The 27,972-nt window shown below is 49.0% G+C and overlaps 1 protein-coding gene across 4 annotated transcripts; it reads left to right on the forward strand.

Annotated features, from left to right (window-relative positions):
- Positions 1 to 515: 515 nt before the first annotated feature.
- TULP3 (TUB like protein 3) lies at positions 516 to 24,601 on the forward strand. Of its 4 annotated transcripts, XM_043440756.1 has the most exons (12): positions 589 to 648; positions 2,046 to 2,126; positions 9,214 to 9,265; positions 13,001 to 13,160; positions 13,930 to 14,103; positions 16,683 to 16,816; positions 17,123 to 17,320; positions 19,556 to 19,668; positions 19,873 to 19,987; positions 21,399 to 21,497; positions 21,965 to 22,136; positions 22,682 to 24,601. In XM_043440756.1, exons 3-12 carry the CDS (start codon positions 9,233 to 9,235, stop codon positions 22,813 to 22,815), a joined length of 1,332 nt encoding a protein of 443 aa, XP_043296691.1. In that variant the 5' UTR covers positions 589 to 648; positions 2,046 to 2,126; positions 9,214 to 9,232; the 3' UTR covers positions 22,816 to 24,601. The 4 variants fall into 4 exon arrangements, with proteins under 4 accessions (XP_043296689.1, XP_043296688.1, XP_043296691.1 ...); XM_043440754.1 differs by lacking the exon at positions 2,046 to 2,126 and having other exon boundaries at positions 516 to 648; XM_043440753.1 differs by lacking the exon at positions 2,046 to 2,126 and having other exon boundaries at positions 566 to 693.
- The last annotated feature ends 3,371 nt before the right edge of the window (positions 24,602 to 27,972 follow it).

Below are 27,972 nucleotides of genomic sequence, written 5' to 3' on the forward strand. Positions count from 1 at the left end.
AGCGGATCTCATTACGGGATATGAGGTTAGAAGACGGCCCGCAGGCAGTCAAGGGCGGGAGATGGAAAAGACCGTCAGGCAAGCGTGCAGGGCAAGTTCGTGGACGCCCTAAAAGTCTGGGCAGGCAGAAGGCGTCCTGCGGATAGGGGGCGCGGCCGCTCACGGTTGGGAAGGACTGCTGGGGTTGGCTAGTGTGGTTCCGGGGAATGCCTCGGGGTCGGAAGGGCGGCCCCCAGGAAGCGCCCTGGGTGGTCTCTGAGTACTGACCGCCGCGGGGCTGGCGGCAGGGGAGCGCTGGCAGCCAGGGAGCCCGGCCTCAACTGGGCTGTGGACTGCTGCTCCAACCCCGCGGCGCTTAGCAACCCGCCCTTAGCAACCCTCCAGCGGCGCCACCGCCCCTAGAAACCCGTGGTGGGAGCGGCGGGCGCGCGGACCAATGGGCGCGGAGCGGTGGGCACGCGGTGGCCAATGGGCGCGGAGCGGCGGGCTCGGGGACCAATGGGCGGTGGCGACAGTGCGGGGTTCGGTTGCGGGGCGGGGCGGCTGCGCCAGGCTGGCCAGGAGCTGCCGCGGGTGCGGACGCGGTCAGCGCTCGCGGGGCGGCAGGATGGAGTCGTCGCTCCGCCGCCATGGCCCCCGCGGGGACAGGTCAGGAGCGATGGCGGCGGGCGGAGACCCGAGAGGGCTGTGGAGGTCTGGGCCGGGCGCCGAGGGGAGTGCGGGGCGGGTGGGCCGGGGGGCGCGGGTTCCCCACGCCGAGGGCCAGCTCGTGTCCAGTCGCGCCGGGACCCGCCGGGTCAATCCGGCTTCGTCAGAACGCGTCAGTCAGGGGGTGCTCGACCTGGGCCGGGGGTGCGGGGTGGCTCCGGGGGCCAGCAGCTGTCGGGGCGGCGGCATCCCTGCCCAGGGCGGGCTCTCCGGGCAGTCAGCGCGGGCCGGGCAAGGCGGTTCGGTCGGGGCCCGAAGCGTAGATGCGGGCGGGCGAGCGGGGTGGAATCACGGCTTCGTCTGGGCCCGCTCCCGCCTGCTGCCCGGTACCGCCCGGCGTGCCTCCGGAGCCGAGCCGACCCTGCCCTGGGTCAGCAGCTGAAACCACTGAAAAGCTGGTCGCCCGAGAGGTGTTGGCGCCGACAAGACCCGTTTTTTCTGTTTCATCGGATTTTATTTACGTGAGAGCAGCGCTCTGTGAAGTTGGTTCAGTTTTTTGGTTTCTTAAGTCGAGGGAAGAAGAACCGACATTTACAAGTATAAATATGGACGCTCAAGGGGGAGATCAGGTTTAAAATTCAGCATCATCAGTTGAATTCGGGTGGTGCTCGCTCTGCCGTGGCCATCCAGTTAATCTTAAAGTGAATAGATTTAAGGCAGTAAATTTCCCGGCTATCAGATGTTTGGTGTGTGTGACTCATGATTTTGGGGAAAAAGAAATGGAATTGACTTTGAGAAACCAAGAGGCAAAATGGTTTTTAATTCTTTGGACCTGAAGTTTCAAGGGACAATTGTCAAGTTTGTCCCTCTTTGTCTTCCCAGAGAAACCAGCTCTTTAATCTGAAAATTGACTTCAAAGAGGAATGTGTGAGTCACCAAATGTTTCTCCTGCTGTATGTTCTGTCATTGGTTCACTGAGTTGTTGCTGAGAGGGAGTGGAATGAAAGTCTCTTGCTTTTTTTGGCTTCACGTTGTATGTTTTGGATGTTTTTGATGAGATACATGGATAGAGTTTTGGGTATGAGCACTTTTCAGTGTGAAGGATAACATTTGACTTTTTAAAGTTTCCTGTGACTTTTTTTCTTCTTCTTCTTTTGAGTGATGAGACCGTTTCCCCAGAGTTATTTTCAACAAAGTAGAAAAATTATGAGCAAATACACTGAACATTTTTCCTGTATGTGAAGTATTTAGTGGAAACTGGAGATGGAATTTGAAACAGCACACTCTCAGCTCCTTGGCTGAGCTAGGCGTTTGTCTTGTAGATTCCCCTAGAGATGACAGCCCTGGTTGGCCAGTGCTGGAACCTGAGCCTCTCTGCCTTTGTGTTCCTGATACAGGATTGAAGATGTGGTGGGAGAGGCTGCTCCGTGTGATGTGACCTGGTGACCCAGAGCTGACTAAGGACGTCCTAGTCTATGGTTTGTCCATAGGCCATGATTTTTCTTCAGAGATACCACCAGTAGTGGTGGCTGGAGGTTATGTCTTGGCCAGGCTCTTTCACATTCTCTCTTTTTCAGATGTTTCATCAAATGAGCTAATTGTTGGTAAACAGACTTACCCAGTGCTTGAATATGCTTAGATTAACTAATACAAGACTACAGTATATCTGGACTTTATCAAGAGCTATAGTAAAAGCCTACTGACATTCATCATGCATGTATTTCTCCAAATATGAAGACTTCATAGAGACCTTACAAAAGCAAGAATAACCCCTGTAACACATTTCCTTTCCAAGCAGAGAGACTCAGACATTCTTTGGAATAGTTTTCATTTCCAGCTTCTCTTATTCTTTCCTGTGGAAACTGTGCTGTTTCCCCTGCCTTAGTGCCCATTGAAAGAAAAAGTTAACATCTCTTCTTACCAAGAGGGAAAGCGTGCTTGAGTTGCTCAGAGGAAGAGTGGAAGCTGCCTTCCTTCTCCGTGTTAGAGGATTTGAGGACTGGGGTGGGGGTGGGGGAGTGTGTGTGTGTGGGTGTGTGTGGGTGTGTTTCTCAGTGACGTCCAACTCTCTCTGACCCCATGGACTGTAGCCCACCAGGCTTCTCTGTCCATGGGATTTCCCAGGCAAGAATACTGGAGTGGGTTGCCATTCCCTTCTCCAGGGGATCTCCCTCACCCAGGGATTGAACCTGGGTCTGAGGCCTGGAAGGGGCCTTGATATTTCCCTTAGGTATGTTGAGTACAGTTAACAGTGAAATTGCTAAGGCTTCTTTCAAACTGAGACTTCCTGTGGTCTGCTTTCCTTTATTTCCTCTGAGCCAGTTCCTTAGGAAGATGCTCTTTGTATTAAGTCTGTGCTGCCTCGCCAGACGTTCTTGTGGTTAGTAAGGCCTACAGCATTGTCCTGGCCTGGTTAGAGCTTGACTCCATTGATGCTTGAGAAGAGACGCCTTGTCCACGTGCTGGTAGATGTGCTGTCTTTATGGACTCTTGGTACTTGTCATGAGTCTTGATAATGAGGATTGTCATCGCTGACCCTTTGCCTTAGAACTGCTGTGACAGCACTCCTGGTTAGCAGGAATGACCTCTGGAATAAAGGGATTGTATCATAGGGGTCACCGGGACCTCTGGGAGACCCCTGTTCTGAAGGTGATGAGCGTAGTGCCCTGGTGTTTATCGGGTGGTCCTTTCTGCTTTCCCAGCAGGCACGGAGGTGGGGCAGGTGCTGGAGGCGCCCACTGGCTTCCTGAGCTCTAGTCCCAGCTTCCTTACTGCCCCTCAGCTACTTCTCTGGCTTAAGTTTTCTCCTCTGGAATCACAGGGTTTCTTCGGATTCCCTTAATGATTTATACTGAATTAATAAAAGAACATATTTCAATAACAGATTTCTATCGCTGAAAAGTATGTCTTCTCGTTGTCTCTGATGTCACTCAGTTTGCTCATTGGTAGGTTTCTTAGGGGGATCCTCTAAAGGTTTTCTGTATATTAAATAATCTCATCTTTTCCATTCCTATTCTTTATTTATGTATTTATTTTTGTAAACAAGTGAGTATGTCAGAATTTTCAGGTTGCTTGTCACAGTGCTGATTTCTGTGATTCTGATTTGACAGAACTCGGCTGAGGCACAGGAATGTTAGCTCTTATCAAATATGCAGGGATCATTCTGTGACCCATACATTGAAAAATACCATCTTGAATTTATGGCATGTTGGATTTTTTTGTTTGTGTTACTTTTAAAAAGTTTGGATCTTTTTTTCTGCTACTTAAATTTTCTTTTTTTTTTTTTTAATTTTTGGTTGAACCATGCAGAATATGGGATCCTAGTTCCCTGACCAGTGATTGAACCCATGCCCCCTTTATTGGAAGCACAGTCTTAACCACTGGACCACCAAGGAAGTCCCTCATTTACTGTTCTTAAAATGTGATGATTTTAGTTTTAGGGTGGAATACGATAGTCTAAACACTGATACCTACTTTCATCATGGGCAAGATATATTTTTAGAATATGAGCTATAGTTAGTTGCTTCAAGCTTTTTTTCCCTGTGATAATTAATGTATAGAAAATAAGGCTTGTAGGAAGAAAATTACTTTTCAGACAAGCTTCTTGAAAAATAAATCATTGCTTCTTAGATTTGCTGGAAGAAAAGTCAATAAATTTGTAGTTTGCCTCTGATTTTCGGTTTTGGAATGAAGCAGGTTTATAGAGGATTGATTTGTTTTCCTATTGAAATTCAGCGTATTTTTGTTAACGACAATTTGATACATCACATAAGCCAGAGGCAGACGTTTTGACTGAGGAAGGCTGGTAAGATGTGCTTTCAGAGAGGGAAGATCTGTGGAGATAAAGGGATCCATGATGATGGCTTACATTTGCGTTTCTTTGTAGAGTTCAGAGAGCTTTCACAAAAGTGATGTCTTCTGAGCTTCACAGCTCTGCAGAAATCAGGGCTTCTGACACTGTCTTCATTTTATAGGTGGGGAAATTAAGGCTCAGAAAAGGTGTGATACAGCCAAGATGTGTGACAGGTAAATGAGCTAGTCAGAACTGAAATCTAGAGGTAAAACTGGGCTTTTGACTTCGAATCTCCTCTCTTCTTTTTCTCACTTACTATTAAGATATCCATTCCAGATATTTCTGGATGCCATTTTTGCATATAACCGTAACAGCTGCTACTGATTACATTCTAATTATTTTTAGAGCAAGCAGTTGAAGAAATCAGACATCTTAGCAAAGTACTAATGAGTACTAATTTCATCCATTGGAATGGGAGTGGAAATATTTACTTGGTGTCTTAAGGCAAAAGAATGTACTTTCTCTTCGCCACTTTTATTTTTGGCTGTGCTGCGTCTTCCTGGCTGCTTAGGGGCTTTCTCTAGTTGCGGCGAGCAGGGGCTTCTCTCCAATTGCAGTGCGTGTTTGCCATTGCCATGGCTTCTCATTGTGGAGCCTGGGCTCCAGAGTGCAGGCTCAGTAGTTGCCCCGCGTGGAATCTTCCCAGGCCGGGGATTGAATCTTTGTCCCCTGCATTGACAGGTAGATTTTTATCCTCTGGACCACCAGGGGCGTCCAGAAGAATGTACTTTGATCTTACCGGAGAGAGAAGGGAAATGACATTACCAGAGAGAAACTGAAACTCCCAGGAAAGGATGACCCAGCAGGAGGTGGAGTGAATTTGGATTCTCAGTTGTGTCCTTTTTAAAATCTGTGAGGAATAAACGGATAGTTTAACTTCTGCACCAAGTCATGCGTTTTAAATAACCTTTCTGTTGGGCTCACGAAAAAGAATGCTTTTTAAAGCCTTTGTTGTGTGGGACATGCAGAATGAGAGAGAGGGCTTCTTCGTCTGAAGCAATTTTCCTCACTGTGTTCTCTGGGGCCAAATGAATCATCTCATCAGCTGCCAAGTTTCCCTTCTCACTGCCTCTCTCTCCCCGGGCAGTTCTCCCTTCTCTCTGTCTCTTCTAAATGGGCCTCTTAGGAAATGGGTTTTCATTCCCTCGCTTCAATTAAGTTAGTCCCAGATTGTGGCAGTCACTCAAGTAACAGACCGCTGAGCCCGGAATATTAACAGTTCTCCTGCATGAGGAAGGGTAGGTTTCTGTGGAGTCTTTTCTGGCCGTTCTAATTTAATCTTTATGTGCCTTCTCCCAGAAGCAGTGTTTTGTTCCAGCCAGATGTACTCTTGGGTCTCACTGCGTGTGAAAATACAGCCTCCAGTATTGACATTTGGGATTTGGACAAGGTGACTCTCCTTGTCAGTTGACTTAGAGAAAAATACTTTATTAATAGCTGTTGACCCAAGTACTTGACACCGTGATCAGTTCAGACACAATGAAATCTGATGACCCTTTTCCAATAGTATTTATAACCTGTGATCAACTGCTCCCATGGGCATCTTCAAAATCTATTCACTGGCTTGGAAATTCTGCTGCCTAAAAATACCCATGAACTGACATTTTGACTGAAAAGATTCTTGGCAGACTTGTTGAAATGCCATAATAATGAAATCCCAGGTTCTTTGCTGACCATTTGAATATTTGTGGGGAAGGTGCTGTCTGCACGCTGAGGCAGGTGCTGTGGGGCTGAGGCTGAACTCTAGCTCGTCCACTCATCCACTTTCTGGCCTTGAGCAGTTAGCTCCCTCTCCATTAACAGTTCTCTGGCGTTAACTTTCCTTCTGAGTTAATGATTCTCCCTCTGTTCTGTAGAACTTCATTTTGTTTTGTGTAGATTTGCTAACCAGGCTTGTTTAGGCTCGCTATTAAACAACTTGGTTTGAAATGAAGAAAAGAGAATATTAAAGAAAAGAATGCAAGTTTAGTAAGATCATAATACAGTTTGACCCGAAATCCTAGTTCAGATTTATTATAAGTGTATAAAAATCTTGATTATTTCTGCCAAGTTATAATTTAAAACTAGAACTCAGAGGAAGTGTAACTTTTGAAGTACAGAAGGGATCTAAATGTTACAATTATATAGCATCTTTTTAGTGCCTCTTCTGTTCAGGTCAGAATGCTTTGAATATACCACACTGTTTATTTAAATTGGCCTTCTTGCCCAGGCTTGATGAAAGGATTTAGTGGTGTCCAGATAAGGCATTAAAGACACACCTGTTTTCTTCACTGTTAGAGGCTGTAAGAGAAATGTTGGAGGATTTTAGTTGTTTCAGAATTTAGCATTATTGGAAAGGTTTTAGTATTTTATAGGGAATAAAATGATTTTTAGAGCATTTAAAAAATACTTGTTTATTTGGCTGCGTCTGGTCTTGGTTGTGGCACACGGGATATTTTGTTGCAGTTCAAGGACTCTCTAGTTGTGGTGCATGGGCTCAATAGCTCTGAAGCATGTGGGGTCTTAATTCCCCATCAGGGATCAAACCTGTGTCCCCTGAATTGCAAGGCAGATTCTTAACCACTGGACAACCAGAGAAGTTCCGAGATAGAATGAGTTTTTCCCCCATGCTCACAATTCTGGTTTAGTGAAAAGGGACCAGTGAGGTGGAGGAAAAACAGTTTCATAGCAGGAAATGTTGAAAATACTAGTCTGTAAAAGAGAGTTTATTTTTTGTCTTATTTGTTTTATGTAGGACTTTTTCAAGTGAATACTAATTTTCACTGAATACTAATAATATTCTTGCACTGTATACATAAAGCTTGATTTAAAAATATGTGAATGAGGATTAAAGACAGGAAATCAGGAGCATACCTAGATAGGGGCCCACAAAGTCAAGGTGAAGAGTGTATCATATTTTTGTCTATTTGTGTCTCTTTTAAGCTAAGGAAAAAATGAGATGATTTAACACTTAGTGTTGTTGTTATTCTTAAATGTAAAGGTGGTGGTTGTTGTTCGGTCTCCCGTAGTGTCTGATTCTTTGCAGCCTCTTGGACTGCAGCACACCAGGCCTCTCTCAGGTCCCTCACCATCTCCTGAAATTTGCCCAAGTTCATGTTCATTGCATCCATGATGCCATCCAGCCATCGTGTCCTCTGATGTCCTCCTCTTCGGCCCGAAATCTTTCCCAGCATCAGGGACTTTTCCAATGGGTTGGCTGTTCACATCAGATGGAAAGGTTAAGAAGAAAGAGAGAAGTTGCTCAGTCATGTCCGACTCTTTGTGACCCCATGGACCGTATCCTACCAGGCTCCTCCATCCATGGGATTTTCCAGGCAAGAGTGCTGGAGTGGACTGCCATTTCCTTCTCCAAGATATAAAGGTTACATAGGAATTAATAGAGGGTACTGCCAGAGTTATTAAATCTGCTTACAGTTAGTGGGCAGGAGGAGTCTTTAAGATGGTGCACAAATTCCAGGTTGCTATGCATTATTAAAATTTATAAACCCTTGCACAGTGTGGGACTGTCCTAGTTAGCCGTTCAACCATAGAGAGATGCTTTTGTGTATTTACCGAAAGTGCAGGAAAAGCCCTGCTTCCCTTTGTAGCTGTGGAACATGTCTTCTTAAATAAAGACCTCGTATTTATAGTTTTTTTTTTTCCTTTGGCAAGAAGCTCCTAGTAAAAACTTAACAATAGAAATAATTGAGAACCATTTCTGCCTTGTTTTATACTTAGTTTCTAAGAATGCTGAGTCACAAAATCTTAAGTTAGGAAATTGTCAGAAAAGATTTTCAGAAAGAGTTTAAAGACAGACAGAAGGGTTTGGTTTTTTAATTGAGACAGTAATTTGATTCCATTTTGTTGACTTCCTTCAGTGAAACAAATTTGTCTCCTAATAGTATTATATGTTATCCATCCATATTTGTAGTCTCTTGTAATGACTGAATAATGTTTTACTCTTTTATTGAAAAGGAAGTTACATGACTTGCTAGATCTTGAAGTCAGTGATTTTAGTAAGATGCTTTATACTACCTAACTATCTCTTAGAACTATTTCCAAAAAAGAAGTAGATCTATATGGGAAAAGAATTTTAAAAAAAAAATGGATGTATGTATTAACTGATCAATTTGCTATATACCTGAAACTAGCACAACATTATAAATCAATTATATTCCAATAAAAATTAAAAACAAAAAAAACAAAAGAAAAACAGAAGTAGAATATATTTGATTTTTAGATGTAATTTAGACTCTGGAAAGAGACCAGGACTAGTGTCTGTTTCTGTTATTTAAGCCTAGGCGCGGCTCTCCATTTCTGTTCCCTTTATTTTCAAAGTGTGAAAAATGACAGTACTTAATTCATAGGACTGTTTTGAGGAATAAATAAAAGAATAAATTTAAAGTACTTAACACTGTCTGGAATATAATGAATACTCAGCACATGATTTTAAAGAGAAAAACAGTCCTGGCGTGCACGGGGGTCTGTGTTCTGCCCTTTCTCATCCTGTGGGTATCCAGTCTCGTCAGGTCCCCCGGACTGTGTGGCATGAAGGGTGGCCGGTCCTCCTGCAGTCAGTGTGGGCAGCCTGTGGGGACCGGTGCTTCCCCGAGGTAGACTTAACTGGCTCCAAATGGCCCAAAGGAGTAGCTAGCTACATGGAAATGACGAGACTGATGTGGTTTTAAGAGGATTTTCTCTTTAAGTGCTTTCATGTTTTTTTTTTTTAACAGAGCCTTTGAAGATGAGACCATGAAGCTCAGGCAGCTGAAACTGGATAACCAGGTGAGCAGAGTCTCCTCTTCTGAAAGATGTGGACAGCTTATCCTGACCAGAAAGCCGGTGGGCCTGACTGTGGCCACAGCAAGGCCAAAGCACTTTGAGGACATCAGCATTAAAACTGGCCTTGGATTTATAGTCACTGAAGATTCCTTGGCATCTGTCATAAGAATTAGAAAAATGTTAACGCTGTATTTCTGTGTAGTAATACGAAACTGCTGCCCAAATACCTCTCTGCACTGTAATTTCATGTAACTGCAAGATTTTTTCTTTATCTTAAAATGCAAATCTGAAAATGGTACTGTGCTACTTAAAAGCCTCTATTTTCTACGGAATACTTTTTCTCACAGTACTGGTCCCACTTTTCAGTTACGTGTTATTATTTGCAATGATTTGACTTATGTTCATTTCCTCCTTTAGACTAAGCTCCATGAGAAAAGGAGCCAAGAAGTCTGTTAATGATGACCTTTCCATCAGAAGGTCCTGGCCTAGGGCTGGGCCCATTGTAGTCCTTCATTAAATATTGGAATGATGGAAGAGATAAATGCAGTTCTGTGTTGTCACACACTGTGAGAGTCCTGATTAGTCAGCCTAGAATCTTATACCCAACATGTGTTACTTTCATAGGAGTGTTTTCTAATTCAGGAAATTGTTTAGGTCCATCCTGTCTGCCAAAGTAGGATCATTAGCCATCAGTGTCTGGAGTGACAGGTGACTAAAAATACCTTCAACTTCTGTCTTGCTCCTTTATGTTGCTGTTGGACTTCGTAACGGGACTTTTTGTTATTAAGTCGCTGAGGCGTGTCTGACTCTTTGCCACCCCATGGACTGCAGCATGCCAGGCTTCCCTGTCCTTCACCATCTCCCAGAGGTTGCTCAAACTCATGTCCATCGAGTCGGTGATGCTACCCAACCATCTCATCCTCTGTCGTCCCCTTCCCCTCCCCCCTTCAATCTTCCCCAGCTTCAGGGTTTTTTCCAGTGAGTGAGTTCTTCACATCAGGTGGCCAAAGTATTGGAGTTTCAGCTTCAGCATTAGTCCTTCCAGTGACTATTCAGGTCTGATTTCCTTTAGGATGAACTGGTTTGATCTCCTTGCAGTCCAAGGGACTCTCGAGAGTCTTCCCCAACACCACAGTTCAAAAGCATCAGTTCTTCAGCCTTCTTTATAAACTGTCACATCCATGCATGACTACTGGAAAAACCATAGCTTTGACTATATGGACCTTTGTTGGCAAAGTAATGTCTCTGCTTTTCAATATGCTGTCTAGGTTTGTCATAACTGTTCTTCCAAGAAGCAGGCATCTTTTAATTTCATGGCTGCAGTCACTGCAGTGATTTTGGAGCTCAAGAAAGTAAAGTCTGTTGCTGTTTCTGTTGTTTCCCCATCTATTTGCCATGAAGTGATGGAACCGGATGCCGTGATCCTAGTTTGCTGAATGTTGAACTTTAAGCCAACTTTTTCACTCTCCTCTTTCACTTTCATCAAGAGGCTCTTTAGTTCTTCACTTTCTGCCATAAGGGTGGTGTCATCTGCGTATCTGAGGTTATTGGTATTTCTCCCAACAATCTTGATTCCAGCTTGTGCTTCATCCAGTCCAGTGTTTCTCAGGATGTACTCTGCATATAAGTTAAATGAGCAGGGTGACAATATACAGCCTTGATGGACTCCTTTCCTGATTTGGAACCAGTCTGTTGTTCCATGTCCGGTTCTAACTGTTGCTTCCTGACCTGCATACAGATTTCTCAGGAGGCAGGTCAGGTGGTCTGGTATTCCCATCTCTTGCAGAATATTCCACAGTCTGTTGTGATCCACACAGTCGCAGGCCTTGGCACAGTCAGTAAAGCAGAAGCAGATGCTTTTGGGAGCGCTCCCGCGTTTCCGGTGATCAGCGGGCGCCGGCGAGTCCACCTCCGGCGCCTCTGCCTGTGGAGCTTCCCCTGGCAGTTCCCGGCGCACGTGCTGCTGGAGCCCGGCTTGGAGGATTGTGAGCATCACTTTGCTAGCGTGTGAGATGAGTGCAGTTGTGCACTAGTTTGAACATTCTTTGGCACTGCCTTTCTTTTGGATTGGAGTGAAAACTGACCTTTTCCAATCCTGTGGCCACTGCTGAGTTTTCCAAATTTGCTGGCATATTGAGTGCAGCCTTTCACAGCATCATCTTTTATGATTTGAAGGAGCTCAGCTGGAATTCCATCACCTCCACTAGCTTTGCTTGTAGTGATGCTTCCTAAGGCCCACTTGACTTCCTACTCTAGGATATCTGGCTCTACATGAGTGATCACACCATCATGGTTATCTGGGTTATTAAGATCTCTTTTGTATAGTTCTGTGTAAGGGGACTTGGAGGGCAGTAAATTACTTCAAAGGTGGAACCTAGTTCAGCTGTCTCCAGGGTGACGTTCCTGGGGCTGTCTGGCTGCCAGGGCCCCTCCCAGGCCCTTGGTGTCCGTGGTGCCTCTGTGGGGCCTGTCACCACGTCCACTGCCTCTCAGGCCAACACATGGGAGGGATCCAGCCTTCTCCTGTGCCCCCGGAATGGAGCATGACCCAGTGGTCTTCAGGCACCCTGTGCTTCAAGGTGGTGGCAGTCACCTCAATGGTGTATACATGTGTCTGTTCTTTTTCAAATTCTTTTCCCATTTAGATTATACAGAATATTCAGCAGATTTCCTTGTGCGGTACAGTAGGTCCTTGTTGGTTATCTATTTTAAATATAGCAGTGTGTACATGTCCATGCCAAACTACCTAACTGTCCCTTCACCCTGGCAACCATAAGTTCATTCTCTAAATATGTGAGTTTTTCTGTTTTGTAAATAAGTTCATTTGTATCTTTTTTTTTTTTTTTTTTAGATTCTGCATATAAGCAGTATCACAAGATATATGTCTTTCTCTGTCTGACTTACTTCATTCAGTATGATAATCTCCAGGTCCATCCAGGTTGCTTCAAAAGACATTATTTCTTTCTTTTCAATGGCTGAGTAATAATATTCCATTATATATATATATGTACCACATCTTCTTTATCCATTCCTCTGTCAATGGACATTTAGGTTGCTTCCATGTCTTAGCTATTGTGAAGAATGCTGCAGTGAACACTGGGGTACATGTAGCCTTTCAAGGGCATGTACTCTCTGGATGTGTGCCCAGGAGTGGGATTGCTGGATCATATGGTAGTTCTGTTTTTAGTTTTTTAAGGACCTTCCATACTGTTCTCCATAGCAGCTGTAACAGTTCACATTCCCACCAACAGTGTTGTTGGAGCCCCGTTTCTCCACACCTAAAGGATAATAAATTTTCTTTTTTTCTTCCAGTTAAAAAAGTAGGAAAGTTTAGAAAACTAGGAAAAGGAAAAATATTATCCATTTTCTACCTGCTAGAGAAATCACTGTTACCATGTTCCTTCATCTTTTCTCCCACTCACATGTGTTTATATAAACTTGTGATTGTGATTTGATAATAATATGTTAATTACTATATCTTTTTAATATGCTTGGATTATTGTCTTTGCTTGGCTAGAAATGCATTTGGATCACTTTAGATGGCTTTCATAGGTATTTAGTAAATATTTATTAAATGAAGTGAATGGATCCTTACCCCTCTCTGTGCCTCAGTTTTTCCCACTTCTTGAGTGGGAAAATGTAATTTACCAGAGGTTCTGTAAGGCTCTGTGAAAGACTGTATATTCTGAAGTAGCCAGACCTGGTGGTTGATGGCTGTCCTCTCGCGATTCTCCTTAGAGAGCGCTGCTGGAGAAGAAGCAGAGGAAAAAGCGCCTGGAGCCGCTCATGGTGCAGCCGAACCTGGAGGCCCGGCCACGGCGGGCAAAGCCGAGGGGCTGCGAGGAGCTCGCTCTGCTGGTGGAACCTCAGGCCCCACATGGCGGTGTCATCCTGCAGGGTGTGTACTCAGGCAGCGTCCCCTCCTGCTGCTGCACGGCTTTCACAGACCTGGAGGGAGGCAGAGCCTTCTCAGGAGGGCCAAAGGGACGATGTTGGCATCATTACCAGGTCCCTTCATAATCTTTAGGCTTTTGAGTTGAAATAAACGCAGTGGTCCGATCAGTGGAGGATACCTGAAAGTTCACAGCCATCCTGGAACAGTTGTTTTAGCTGCAGAATGAATGGCTGTGGGATCTTAGTTCCCTGTTGAAGTGATGAGTCTTAACCACTGGACCACCAGGGAAGCCCCCAGCACAGCCTATTTGAGGAGTTTGCAGGCTTGGTGGTTATCTCCCGCAAAGTGAACCATAAAGCCAGGAGCAGGTAGAGGCAGCCATTCCTCCAGTCCCTGGACTCAGGGAACAGCAGCGACAGTGGCAGGGAGGAGGAAGAGCAGGGTTAAACACGACTAAAGCCAGCCCCTGGCCACCTGCCTGGACCAGGTCTCAAGTCCGGAAGACCTGCTTTGCTTTCTCTCTCTTTCTTAAGTTTCTGAAGCACAGCATCAGGTGCATTTTATTAATACTTTATAGCTTCTAGTTGGGACAGCTTGATAAAATGAACACAGATAATGGAGTGGCTTCCTCTGTTAACAGATGTTCTCGTGGAGGTTAAGGCTGGAGAAGTGAACCAGTTTGGTGGGTATTCATTCGGATCACACGCACCAAAACCCCCTGTCCACAGAGCGGATAATACTGGCTTCTGTTTTCTTTTCGTTGGGCTCCTAGGCATCGATGGTCCTGCTGCCTTCCTGAAGCCGGATGCTCAGGACGTGGACACCAGACTTCCTGTTCTCACGGTAGGCTCTTCTGCCGCAGAGGACACTGAAGGGAGCCCAGACGGGGAGAGCACGCGGGACCCCGCCCCCAAGCCGGATCTGCAGGAGGTGCTCCGACAGCACGGTGAGGGGGTCCCCGCTTTGAGGCCGTGAGCTGGTTGAGCCGGAGTGACGTCAGGTGTGGGCTGGACAAGAGTTACTCTGTGCTGTGAGGAATGGAGGGGACGGGTGCTCTCTAGACCAAGATTCAGGAAGTGTCATTTTGAAAGATAAGGTTCCTCAAGTGGAGGTTCGTTTACTTGTCTTACAAGTTTGGGAGAAATCCTTGATCTCTGTCTTAAGGTACATGTTCACATAAACTGAGTTCTTAGTATAAAAATGGTGTTTGGAAACATAGTACTAACATTGTAAGTCAACTGTACTTCTAATAGAAGAAAGCATAGTAGAAGTGAAGATACCCATGTGAGAGTGAGGTCCCAAGAGTTTTATGCCTTTTTGCTACCCGCCCCCAAAAGTTAACATTTTAGGGAAGAAGAAAAAAGAAATGTCCGTCACAAACCAACGAATCTTTTAAATGATAGTTTTATTGAGATCTCATTCACATAACACACGGTTCACCCGCTTAAAGCCGGCAGTCGATTGGCCCTTTAGTGTGTCGCCCAGAAGCCTGCAGCCATCAGCACTCTCAGTTTTAGAATGTTGTCTGACCCCACAGGGCTTCGTGCCTGTTAGCTGTCCCCCCTCATTTCCTGCATTCTCAGCGCCCCATCCGTAGGCGGCCACCGGTCTCCCTTCTCTCTGCGGACCTGCTGATTCTGGGCTCTCATGTCAGGAGCCACACGCTGTGTGGGCCCTCTGCCTGGCTGTCGCTTAACATCATTTTCTCAGAGTTCATCCGCGTTGCGGCCTGTCAGTGCTTCATTCCTCTCTATGGTTGAGTGACGTTCCATTGTACACATGAGCCATCTTTTGTTCTTCTTGTCGTCAGCTGATGGGCAGTTGGTGTGGTTCCACTCTGGCTGTTAGGAATAGCGCTGCTGTAAAGAGTTACGCATATATTTTCATATGGACATATTTTTCCTGGCCTTAGTCTTATCCTTGGGTGTCCTTGAGAAAAACGAATACCATTTATTTGTGAACTATGTGAAAAGAGCTCATGGTGGTCCGTCCTCCGAGACGGGTAGGACTGCCTGTTGCTCAGTCTCCTTGTCAGTTACGATTCGGGGGCTGTGCCAGCTACTGTATGAGGGGCAGCCTCACCCCAGAGACTAAAGAGAAAGAGGGTTGGGTTTCAGGCGTAGCTCTGCTTCTTTGTCTTGGGCAGAAATGCTGCTCCCGGGCCTCCGCACTGTCATCTCCAGGCCTTTGTTACCTTCGCAGACTGAGCCACTGCCTCCCCAGCTCCTCCTCTCCCCTCACAGCTCACATATATAGAATCGCAGGGGCTTTGGCCTTTTGTATCTGACTTATTTTCACTTAGCATAATGTCTTTAGGATTCATTCATGTTGTAGCATGTGTCAGGATTTCATTCCTTCTTAAGGCTGAATGACATCCCATTTATGTATGTACCGCGGTTTGTTTATTCATCAGTTGGTGGATGTTTGGGTTGTTTTCACCATTTGAAAATTGAGAAGAACACTGCTCTGCACGTTGGTTGTTCAAGTATCTGTCTGTGTCTCTGCTTCTTGTCTTTTTGGGAATATACCCAGAGGTGGAATTGTTGGATTCTCGGGTAGTTCTATATGTCTATTTTAGGAACCACTATATTGTTTTCTTCTGTGGCTGCATAATTTTGCATCACCACCAGCAGTGCACGAGGGTTCCAGTTTCTCCACATCCTCACCGACACTTATTTTCTGTTTTTGGGTTTTTGTTGTTGTGTTTTTAAATTTATTAATTTATTTTTGGCTCCATTGGGTCTTTGCTGCTGCCCGGGCTTTTCTCTAGTTGCAGCAAGTGGGGGCTACTCTCTAGTTGCGGTTCTTGGGCTTCTCATTGCAGCGACTTCTCTTGCTGCAGGGCACAGGCTCTAGGTGTGCGGGCTTCAGTAGTTGCAGCTCCCGGGCTGTAGGATATGGGCTTAGTAGTTGTGGCACATGGGTTTAGGTGCCCTGCAGCATGTGGGATCTTCCCGGATCAGGGATAGAACCCGTGTCTCCTGCATTGGCAGGCGAATTCTTTACCACTAAGCCACCAGGAAAGCCTGGTATTTTTTTTTTATAGTAGTCATCCCAGTGCTTGTCAAGTGGTATCTCATTGTGATTTTAATTTGCATTTCCCTAATGACTAGTGATGTTGAGGATCTTCTCATGCTTATTGGCCACTTACATATCTTCTTTGGAGAAATGTCTGTTCAAGTCCTTGACCCATTTTTGAATTGGGTTTGTTTTGTTGCTGTTGAGTTAAATATACTGGATATTAATCCTTATTAGATATATGATTTGCAGATATTTTCTCTCATAGAATATTTTAAAGAGGCTCAAATTAGGGTGGCAGCAGTGGGCAGGGAAAACAAAGGGTGGAGTAGGTGAGAATATGAAGAAAGAGTTGTCAGAATATGAAGAAAGAGTTGTCAGAATGTGCATAAAAGAGCTGTGTGTTAAGTCAGAACAGCTGGAATGTTTTAAGCAAGGGAGTTAAAATTGTATTTGGCTCAAAGATTTTCTGGCTTTTTTTTAAAACAGTTTCTCCCTTTCTGCCAGGGATCTCAGGGAGTTTGAACTTTGACGAGGAGGAGACTGATGGGGAGGAAGGAGAAGGGAACCAACTAACGTCTCAGTCGCCATGTTCAGAGGCGGAGAGGCCCGGTTCTGCATCCAGCCAGAAGCCAGCCCCGGTATGTAGTCCTGAACCTTCTTCCTCTGGGGCTGATTTCACTGCTTCCTGGACACGTCTTCCTGTTTAAGTGCCATCACTGGATGAGGGCTGCTTCCAGGATTTAAGCTGGAATTACACTTAGAACCCATGACTCTGTATTTCCTGTGTCTTCAGCCAGCTTTTGTAAAGCTGTATCCCATTTTCATACTTCCCTTCTTCATTACTCCCAGTGGTCATGTGGGTAAATCAGTAAGTTAATTTGTCCTTTAAGTGTTTCTCAAAGAGAACATGAGGTTTCCTGACCCAGCTCCGGCTGCTCTCTCAGGACACAGGGGCCTCCGGGAACGCAGCCCCACACTCTGACATTCAGCCGGGAGAAATAGAGGACTTGGAAGGCTTCGCGTACAGTCCCGCCCCGCGAGGTGTCACAGTGAAGTGTCGAATAACCCGGGACAAGAAAGGGATGGACCGGGGGCTCTTCCCCACCTACTACATGCACTTGGAAAAGGATGAGAATCGCAAGGTAGGCGAAGTGGTTCTTATCTTGAGATGGAAGGAAGCGTGCTGTAGAGGTGGGGGCGGTAATGGTCTTAAGAACAGGGGTGGTGGGGGTACCAGCCTTAGACCTAGTCAGCAGGAACGAGGTTGTACTTATGAGTTTCCAGTGCCGTGTTCTCACTGTCTTCAGAGAGGTCCTAGTCTAATAGTCAAAATCCACCCCCACCCCAGAAAAAAAGAGAGTTTTATCCAGGAGTCATAAAATGGAGGAGGATATTTAGATGTAATTGTTTTTACCTCCATCCCTCTTTTGGCATGCAGGGGTTTCCAGCATGCTCTTAGACTTTTATTCTTATTACATGGTAGAACATGCCAGTGTGGAAGAAAGTACATTTTAGGGAATAGGAGGAATTGGAAAAACAAAAACATGTTAGTGAAATGTCTTGTTTCTCATCCTAGAAACTCTGATTTACCCTTAAATTTGAGGCAGTTAGTATTTGCTAGTGACTAGCCTATTTTGTGTTGATACCAGGTCTAAGTGGATGATTTTAAGAGCCTTGAAATAAGATGGTGGTAGTCGGTGTCAGTGCTGTTGACGCCCACTGTTCGCTGCGTGTGTACTGCGTGCCAGGTGTGTGCTCCGGCTTGGTGTGTGTTGTCACCTGGAGCCCTTAGGACAGCGTGTAAGACAGGAGTCCTTGTCCCCCCTGTGCGGGCGAGGTAGCTGGGGCTTGGGGAGCCCCCATATCACACCAACAAGTGGCAGAGCCAGTCTGAACTGGTTTGACTCCATAGTGCCCCCCCACCCCCGGGTACTGCCCTCGCCCACCGCCCTGTTACTCTCCAGGTCCAGCAGGGTTTGGGAAGGATGCCCACACCACGGTACCCGCACCCCTGAAGCCACAGGAGCTCAGAACAGCCACGCACACAGTGGGCTGGAAGGTGGTGTGGTGGGGAGCGGGGGGTCAGTGTCCAAGGTCCTGCCTCTCCAGGGCGGAGGCAGTCTTCTCGTGAAACTGCATGAAGCTTGTTTAAAATGTCAGTGGAGTGGGGCTTCCCTGGTGGTCCAGTGGCTAAGATTCCACTCTCCTAATGCAGGGGGCCTGGGCTTGATCCCTGGGCGGGGAACTAGATCCCACATGACACAACTAAGACCTGGTGTGGGCAAATAAATAAAATGTCAGCGGAGGTTTTGGGGATGAAGTTACAAATAATGATGTGGAGAATGAAGCTAGTGAATTTAGAAAAACTGGGCACTTGGGAGACCCTGGTAGCGAATTCTGAAAGGCATAAAGCCCAAACAGTGGGTGTGCTGGTGCTGCGAAAGGCCTGGAGGCCCCAGGGGCCCTGGGAGAGGAGGCCGCAGTGGCTTCCATGGTGCACCTGGGGGCCCGAGGCCACTGAGCACAGGGCGGCAAGGTCAGGGACAGGGAGTGGGTGCCCCTCACCCAGCTGGGCGCCTCGTCCAGGCTCTGCAGGAGACCTGTCTCTCGTGCCTGTCCATCTGGGAACGCGAGATGACTGACTTCTGCCTGGGAGTATCCCTCCAGGACTAGGTTTTGAACATCATGCGTGAGTTTTACACGTGCTGGCCTGCGGACCAGGGGCCAGGCATCGTCACCACTGGGGTTCCAGCGCACAGAGGCTGGTCTGGGTGTTTGGGGCTTCAGGGAGGTCACTGCTGCCATCTGTGAGGCCATGGTTCTGGCCAGGTTCTCCACAGTCCTTGTGTGGTGAGGCTGCTGGGAGCGGGGTCAGCAGGCCGCACCCCATCCTGCAGGCTGACTGGCTGCTCGGCTCCGGGCTGGCGCCTCTCACCCCTGCCCCAGGACCCTAGCAGAGCCTCTGCTCCTGTGCCTGAGAAGCTGCCAGCCGGCCAGCATGGACAGCACTGTGCTGTGGCTGGGCTGCACGCCACCCCGGGCGCTGTGCCGAAATTGTTTCTGATGGCATTGCCAAGACTTGGGCTGCCTCACCCCAGGCTCTGAAGGGAGAGTGTCTCTGAGAATGCGCTGAGCGTCCTGTAATGACCCACACCGGAGTCTCTGTGCAGAGGACCCACACTCCAGCTGTGGCCACCACGTGGCTTTTCTATAAGAAAAGTTAAAGTGAATTAAACCTGTTTAAAAGTAGAAAAGACCCAGAGGTGGAGTACTTGGTATCGGACAGGCAGCTGCTGGATATTTGCTCACTGAATGGGTAGGACACACATGGCAGCTCTTGAGTGCATTTTTTACTGAAATGTTTTTTCCTTTTCTAGATATTTCTTCTTGCAGGTAGGAAGCGGAAAAAGAGCAAGACATCCAACTACCTCATCTCCACGGACCCCACAGACCTGTCCCGAGACGGGGAGAGCTACATTGGCAAGCTCAGGTCGGGGCAACCTCATGTCACGTCTTCTTGGGAGAGCTTGATTCCTGTAGTCTCAAAGCAAGTTCACACTGGTTTTACAGTGAGCTGGGTTGATGTCATCTAAAGACAAATAAGTCAATAGAAAGCCCAAGGCCTCGCCTTGTTTCAAGGATGGAAAATGAGAAAATTACAGAGCTCTGTGGTGATTTTTCCTCTTGATTCTAGGTCCAACCTCATGGGGACTAAGTTCACCGTGTATGACCATGGTGTGAGCCCGGCCAAGGCCCAGGGCCTGGTGGAAAAGGCCTACACGCGGCAGGAGCTGGCTGCCGTGTGCTACGTGAGTGCTATCTCTCCGGCCTCCTGAGCAGCCCCGAGCTCACAGTCTGCACCCCTCCTGCCCCCCACGCTTGTTTCCCAGTATGCTCAGGTTTGCTTGTGATCTGCCAAGTTTAGTGTGTTTACTGTTCCGGCAGGCCTGCCTCCTCTGCTCTTGTCCCTTCCCCATGCCGCAGTGGTGTGAATGCTCACTGTGTTACCGCTGACACGCTGGCTAGAGGGGACAGTGACTGGGAAGCCGGTCCCTGCTTCCGTCTTCTCCGGGCTGCTGCCCTGCTGCCCCGCTCCAGCGGACGGCGTCCTTCTGCTCCACAGCCTGTCAGGCTGCCCCCTGAGTCCAGAGTCCAGCCAGACCTCCCACCTCACTCTCCGACTCCCCCAGCAGCATGCTCCCTGCCCCTCTAGCTGCAGCAGCCCTCCTGTTGTCTCTGACCTCCCCCCACCACTGCCCCAAACCTGCCCGCCCCCTCCTGCATGCCCACCAGGGTCTGCAGAGGGGCCTCTCCCCACATGGGACGTGCTTGACGCTCCCCTCGGCTCCCCTCGATTCCTCTTGCACCCCGTGAGCTCCCCTTGTCATGCTTCTGATCCTTCTCTGACCACTTTGTAAACTCCTGCTCACTGCTGTTTCCACACAAACCTGGACCCGCTGCGTGTAGAGAGCACGCAGAGTTAGAGAAGCGAGAAGGAATTAACCTGACTCAGTTGTTGCTTTGATCGTAGAGCCTCAGCCTTTCTTCAGTTGGAATTAATCTCATCACTTGATTCCCATGAGATTTTAACTGTGTGACTGAGAATCATTTGACTTAACCCTTTATAACCTATGGTATGTTTTCTCTTAGCTTCAGAATCAATGAAATATTTTAACTATGCATAACTTTAATATGCACATGTATATGTGTGTAAATAAACACACATCCACATATTTAATGTACTTGTTCATGTATAATCTGCCTGGCTTGACAGGCATTTTAATTTTTTATTTCCAAGCACAGGCTTTAGTTAAACTGTAGTTCTCCCTGTATATCATATAGTGCCCTGTGCACAGAGTGGGTAGTTGTAGTCCAGCGTGAACACGTGAAGTGTTGGGAAGTAGATATTGATGATGATTAAACTGGGCAGTTTGCTCAAAATTGTCTTAAATTTCACTTCAGGCTAAAGAGGAAGAGTAAGGTTTCTAGATAATAGAATCTGCTTTAGATTCAAATGTTCAAAGTAGGTTAAAAAGAGGAAATACTATTTTCCTGGTCTTGATTCCCCGTCTCTCTTGGTTTAACTACAGTGAAGTAATTGAATGGTTTTTAGTGCTCTCCACATTGTGGACATTTCGCATGCCCAGCAGAGTCTTGTGTTAAGAATGTCATCGCTTTTCTTTTCTGTTTCAAGTTCCTGTTTATTTCCCTCTCTTCTAGGAGACAAACGTACTTGGATTTAAAGGCCCGAGGAAAATGTCTGTGATCATCCCTGGGATGAATATGAATCATGAACGGATCCCTTTTCAGCCACGAAATGTAAGTTAGAGTGTATTCGTTTTTAATAAAAAAAAGTCTTTATTTTTAATTGAAGGATGATCACTTTACAATATTGTGTTGGTTTCTGCCATGTATCAGCTTGAATCAGCCATAGGTATTCATATGTAATCAACAAAGGACCCTAAAAATAAGACCGTGATGCAGATAAGATCAGTAGAAGAGACTCCTGCTTCCACTAGAGCCCAGTGTGGTGACCGGCCCTCTCCTTCAGAGCCGTGCCGTCGCTCCAGACCCCCGGGCACCTGCACTTGCTCATGCAGTTGATTGTAGCCACTTACTTTGCAACTGCTAGTGATTCTCTAAGAATCCAGAAAATCTGGCTTAATCTTTGACGTTCTGTTTTATTTTCTGAAATGGAGAAAATAGGCTGCTCCTCTGCCCGCCCCTGCACAGGGTGGAGGAGGGGTGATCTCCCCTGGCTCTCAGCACCGACCCTTTGCCTGCAGGACCACGAGAGCTTGCTTTCAAAATGGCAGAACAAAGCCATGGAGAACTTGATCGAGCTGCACAACAAGTCCCCGGTCTGGAACGATGACACTCAGTCCTACGTCCTGAACTTCTACGGCCGGGTCACTCAGGCATCTGTGAAGAACTTCCAGATCGTCCACGACAACGACCGTAAGCCCCCAGGGAGAAGGGTGTTCTGGCGAGATTCGGAAATGAGCATTTCCCTTGTTTGGTAGGAAGTTACACTCAGGAGAGAGTGGTTTAAGAAAGAGAAATGGTTCCTTTGGAAGCACAGAGCTGCATTGTACAGTCGGACCTCTGAGTCACTGTGTGGAGGGCAGACGTGAGACAGAGATGTCCCGGGGGAGGCAGCGTCCGAAGCAGGGGCACAGACCCTCCCTTCCTCAGTGACGGTTCTGGGCGAGTCCAGTCAGGCCCACAGAGTTTGTGCTGCGCCGGGCAGGCTCCTCTTGGCCGTCCCCTCCTCTAGCCCTGCCCTGGGCAGCCTCCTTCCCTGGAGCAGAGTGGATCATAGTAGAGCCTGGGGTGGCGGGGAGTGGGTACTCTTGGTCACGCCTCTTTCCATCCTTCTGAGGGATTCCCATTTCAGAGAGCTGGGATCACTGGCCTGTGTGGAGGGTTTGTCTCTGTATCTAAAGTGGGCCCTTCCAGGTAGAAGCACCTCCCCCACTGACGTGCCTGCCCTCTGCTTCCAGCTGACTACATAGTCATGCAGTTTGGACGCGTGGCCGACGACGTGTTCACGCTGGACTACAACTACCCACTCTGTGCACTCCAGGCCTTTGCCATCGGGCTCTCCAGCTTCGACAGCAAGCTGGCCTGTGAGTGAGACCGAGCGGCCGGAGCAGAGTGCTGCCGCCCTGCTCCCGCCCCAGGACACCCGGAGCGACAGACTGCCCCTGTGGAGCGGTCCCTGGAAGTGTGTGTGTAGATGTGTGTGGATTCACATACGTGTGCGCCCACATGTATGTTTGTACACCCCACCCCCTGGTAGCACAGCCCTGTTCAGGGATCACGGCTTAACTCGGGTGAGAGGCTTTGCAGAGCACAGAGGTGATCTGACATCATCGCCCAGCCGCCAGGGTCTCGTTCTTGGAAATTCGCGTCCAGGATCACCTTAACTCCCCTTTCCTGCAGACCCTCTCAGAGGGGGGTAGTTCCCTCAGCGACCTTCAGTCTCCAGGTCTGCAGACTTTTTCTGAAAATGGCCGGTTCATCCATGGAGATGTGACCATCCCCCACTTCCAGGGTCTCTGTACCGCCCTGGGCCTGGCGGTCTTCCATAATGAGCCTGTGGTCACGAGAGCACCTGGGGGGACGACTGCCTCCAGGAGTGCAGGTTGGAGCTGAGGCCTTGTCCGTTGGCCTTGTCCGCTGTGACGTAGCCTTTCCCATGTCCTGCCCACAGTGGTTCCCAGAGTATCGTTTACCATCATGGTCATTCCAAGTCCACCCAACACCTGCCTCACCCATGGAGGAGGGGCCCCGGGAGAAGTGCTCGCCCCCTGCTGTCTTTGTCAGGGGGCAGGGGTGGGCTGGGGGAGTGTGGCGCCCATTCCCCAAAGCAGCCGCTCCACTCGGGGGCTCAGGAGTCACCTGATCACAGTCGCCTCTTCCCTCAAGGCTGGCTGACTGGCCCCTGTCTCAGTCAGGGTGGCTGTGGCCCGATTTGTGATCAGTGATGTGAGAAATTTACAAATTGTCTTAATCATGGTTTAGGCTGGAAGCGTGGACTTTAGAGGGGACCTGACCTGGTCAGGTCATGACTGAGAGGCTTTGACGTGGCCTTCACCATTCTCAGCCCGAGCACCTCCCTCGATGGGTTACCGTGGAGCCGTTAGTGCAGACACACCTGCTGCCCCGTGGGAGGGAGAGAACTGTGTGTGTGTGGAAACCTGCCACTATCACGGTCCAGGGCGAGGACGCTCGGGGCTCTCTTCTCAACGCAAGTGTCGGCAGCCCCAAGGCCTGGCTCCCCCAGCCAGGTCACGTCCGTCGCTTCTGCTCGCAGATTGTAAGAGTTCTGCTACGTTGTTCAGAGTATTAGCCTCTCCCAACAAATTGCATGGCTCTGCTGCCGGTTTACAGCCTGCTCTGGCACCCGCCTCCTGCGTCTCAGGAGCCCATGAGCTCCGTGCTGGCGTCGGTCACCCCCAGGCCTGTCCGCCAGCCTGGTGCTGGGCGGCGGCGGCTGTTGCTCCTTCTCATTCCTTCCGTGGACGTCCTTTCTGTCCCTGCTTCCTGTCCCTGCTCCACACCGAACAGCAGTGGAAGGAAAGAGACTGGGGGTGAGCCGACCCATGGCTCACCCCACCTGCACGTCCACTGCTCTGTCCTCACCTGGCGGTCATCTCAGGCTGCGTCCCTCAAGTGCCTCGGTCCTCAGGTGCCCTCTCCCCGCTGGCCTCTCCTGAGGCTGCTCGCTTGCCTCCAGCGGGGGATATGAAGTGTCTAGGGAGGGGCCTGGGGGCGGCTGCTCTGACCTGCTTCCTGCCCTCACTCTGGCGCAGACACACCCCGGCCTCCTGTCCTTCCTGCTCAAGTGTGCAGGTGATCAGTTTTACATATTTATACTTTTTGTACGCTACAGAAATAAAAAGTGATTTCTATAAAAATGTGAGTGTTGCCATTCTTCTTTCAGACCCCCCATCCCTCGCATGGCTCCTTCCATCACATCTGTCATGCTAGTTTCATCTTTAGGCAGCTGTGAACTAGTCAGTTCTTTGAAGCCAAGTGACTCTCACTGTGAGTTTCCATCACAGAAGAGCAGGGGTCTGAGGACTCATCACATGCATGACACTGGGCGTTTCCTAGACGCGCGATGGAGCAGAGACTGAGACGGGGGGCCCAGAGGACAGACGATGGGGCTGAGGCTGAGGGGGCCCAGAGGACAGACGATGGGGCTGAGGCTGAGGGGGCCCAGAGGACAGACGATGGGGCTGAGGCTGAGGGGGCCCAGAGGACAGACGATGGGGCTGAGGCTGAGGGGGCCCAGAGGACATGATGGGGCTGAGACTGAGGGGGCCCAGAGGACAGATGATGGGGCTGAGACTGGGGGGCCCAGAGGACAGATGATGGGACTGAGACTGGGGGGCCCAGAGGACAGATGATGGGGCTGAGACAGAGGGGGCCCAGAGGACAGATGATGGGGCTGAGACAGAGGGGGCCCAGAGGACAGATCATGGGGCTGAGACAGAGGGGGCCCAGAGGACAGATGATGGGGCTGAGGCTGAGGGGGCCCAGAGGACAGAGGATGGGACTGAGACTGGGGGGCCCAGAGGACAGATGATGGGGCTGAGACTGAGACAGGGGCCCCAGGGGACAGATGATGGGGCTGAGGCTGAGGGGGCCCAGAGGACAGACGATGGGGCTGAGGCTGAGGGGGCCCAGAGGACAGACGATGGGGCTGAGGCTGAGGGGGCCCAGAGGACAGACGATGGGGCTGAGGCTGAGGGGGCCCAGAGGACATGATGGGGCTGAGACTGAGGGGGCCCAGAGGACAGATGATGGGACTGAGACTGGGGGGCCCAGAGGACAGATGATGGGGCTGAGACTGAGACAGGGGCCCCAGGGGACAGATATTGGGGCTGAGACTGAGGGGGCCCAGAGGACATGATAGGGCTGAGACTGAGGGGGCCCAGAGGACAGATGATGGGGCTGAGACTGGGGGGCCCAGAGGACAGATGATGGTGCTGAGACTGAGAAAGGGGCCCCAGGGAACAGATGATGGGGCTGAGACTGAGGAGGCCCAGAGGACATGATGGAGCTGAGACTGAGAAAGGGGCCCCAGGGGACAGATGATGGGGCTGAGACTGAGGAGGCCCAGAGGACATGATGGAGCTGAGACTGAGAAAGGGGCCCCAGGGGACAGATGATGGAGCTGAGACTGAGGAGGCCCAGAGGACATGATGGAGCTGAGACTGAGGGGGCCCAGAGGGTGGTGCTTGCACCTGTCAGCCTCCTGGGTCACCTTCCTGATGTGCCAGCAGAAAAAAACAGGATGAAGGGACCCTCTCTCTCAGCTCTCAGTGGTCACATTTAAGGCTTCCTTCTACAGACAAGTTAAAAGGAATATGTTCGCAAGTTCTGGTGAGGCCTTCCTGCTCTTAGGGTCACGGGATGAGTCCTGTGGAAGAACGGGAAGAGTCACATCATGGTGTGGGCTAGGGTCAGTGTGATGGGTACAGCTTGGGTTTTCTTTTTCACTTGATTTTTCTTTTTTTTTGCCAAACAGGTTATTTGTGACTCAGTTATATACACTTTTCAGTGACCAAGAATAATATCAATGGTCATTGATATGAAAGATACCAGGAAGTGATTTTCAAACATCTGTACAAGCCTGCAAACGGCTCTCTTTAAAGTTTATTTTTAATTGAGGGATAATTTCTTTACAGTATCATGTTGGTTTCCGTCATATTCATCGGCATGAATCAGCCATAGGTATACATATGTCCACTTGAACTTGAACCTCCCTCCCGGCTCCCACCCCATCCCATCCCTCTACAAAAGGCTCTTTTTGGGTGGAAGGTTAGTAGGTGAGAAAAATGAACGAGCATCAGTTCACTGCCTTTAGACAGCATCATGGGTGCAGAAATAAAGCAACGGTCAAATGGGGCAGAGTCCCTGGGTTCTGGCTCTTTTCCTGCCAGGGATTTGCCTCTCCTGTAGATTGAGGGGTTGGAGTTATTCACACATGGTCTCCTGTCCTTAAGTGAACCCACCCTGAGTCTGAGGGGTTGCCTCAGGGTCCCTCCGTCTCCCTGCCCACACCCACAGTCGCCCGGGACCCCACAGCGTGTTTGCAGCCGTGTGCTCTGATTCCCTCCTTCCTGCACAGCCGCTGTTGGCTGTTCCACTGCTTGTAGTGGGAGAAACCTGGGGAGGGGAGACTGGACTGGGGCGAGCGCACCTGGGGAACGGCGTGACCCTGCAGCTGAGGAGGCCACTTCCCAACCACTGGCCACACCTGCTCCCGGAGAAGACCCACAGGTGTTGAGAGCTGTCCCCCTCAGCCTCTGGCTCCCCTCTGCACGGGGTGATTGCTGCCACGTGTGTCAAGGCTGCCCTTCCCAGCCTCCATCTTCCTGAACATCCCCACGTGGACCCCGCCTGCACGGCTCGCCCAGGACTGGCTGGATCTTGCCCCAACCTCACATGGCTTGGCCAAGGGCACCTGGGCTAGTTGCTCTCCTGGTCAGCGTGTGCTCTAGAGGTCCCACAGCTCTTCCGCTCTGCAGAAACCCAGCGTGGGTGGGGGTGAGGGGCACTGTCTGTGACGTTTTCAGGCAAGCCCTCCTAAGCCACTGGGCTTCCCAGGTGGTACTAGTGGTAGAGAATCCGCCCGCCAGTTCAGGAGACAAGAGACATGGGTTCCAACCCTCCATCCCTGGGTCAGGAAGATGCCCTGGATTAGGAAATGGCAACCATGGACAAAGTAGCCTGGTGGGTTAACAGTCCAGAGGGCTGCCAAGAGTCTGAGCAACAGCACCTCCCTAAACCGTGGGCGGCTCCCTAGCACCACCTGCTGACCCAGGGGGCATGTTACAAGTGCCCGAACGTGAGGAGCACAGATTCCACGGTCTATTGTCCTGTGCTCACTAGGCTCACTCACTGGGCTCACTGGGCTCACTCTGTGCTCCGGCATCAACACGACTCTAGAAGCTCTGGGGACAGTAGCATTTCTGGAGGGTAGACAGTGGAGGGACTCCAGGCAGAACGCCTGGGCTCCGGCACCAAATGCCTAGGTAGATAGCAATGTTATAATTTTTACTAGTGTCTTTTTACAAATGGAATAATGCATCTCAGTTGACTTTTTTTTTAACCATGCAGTTACGCAAAATGGTTTATAAGTGTTCATAAAATTTTTCAGGGACTATGGTCCAAGGAAAGGAAAACAGCATGACTTAACTAGGGAGCTATTGTGGTCTCAGGCCTGAGCTTACCTTGCCTTCCTGACTTTGTACCCCTCTCTCAGTATTCTTACCTG

The sequence above is a fragment of the Cervus canadensis genome, chromosome 21 (assembly GCF_019320065.1).
Source record: "Cervus canadensis isolate Bull #8, Minnesota chromosome 21, ASM1932006v1, whole genome shotgun sequence".
NCBI lineage: Eukaryota > Metazoa > Chordata > Mammalia > Artiodactyla > Cervidae > Cervus > Cervus canadensis.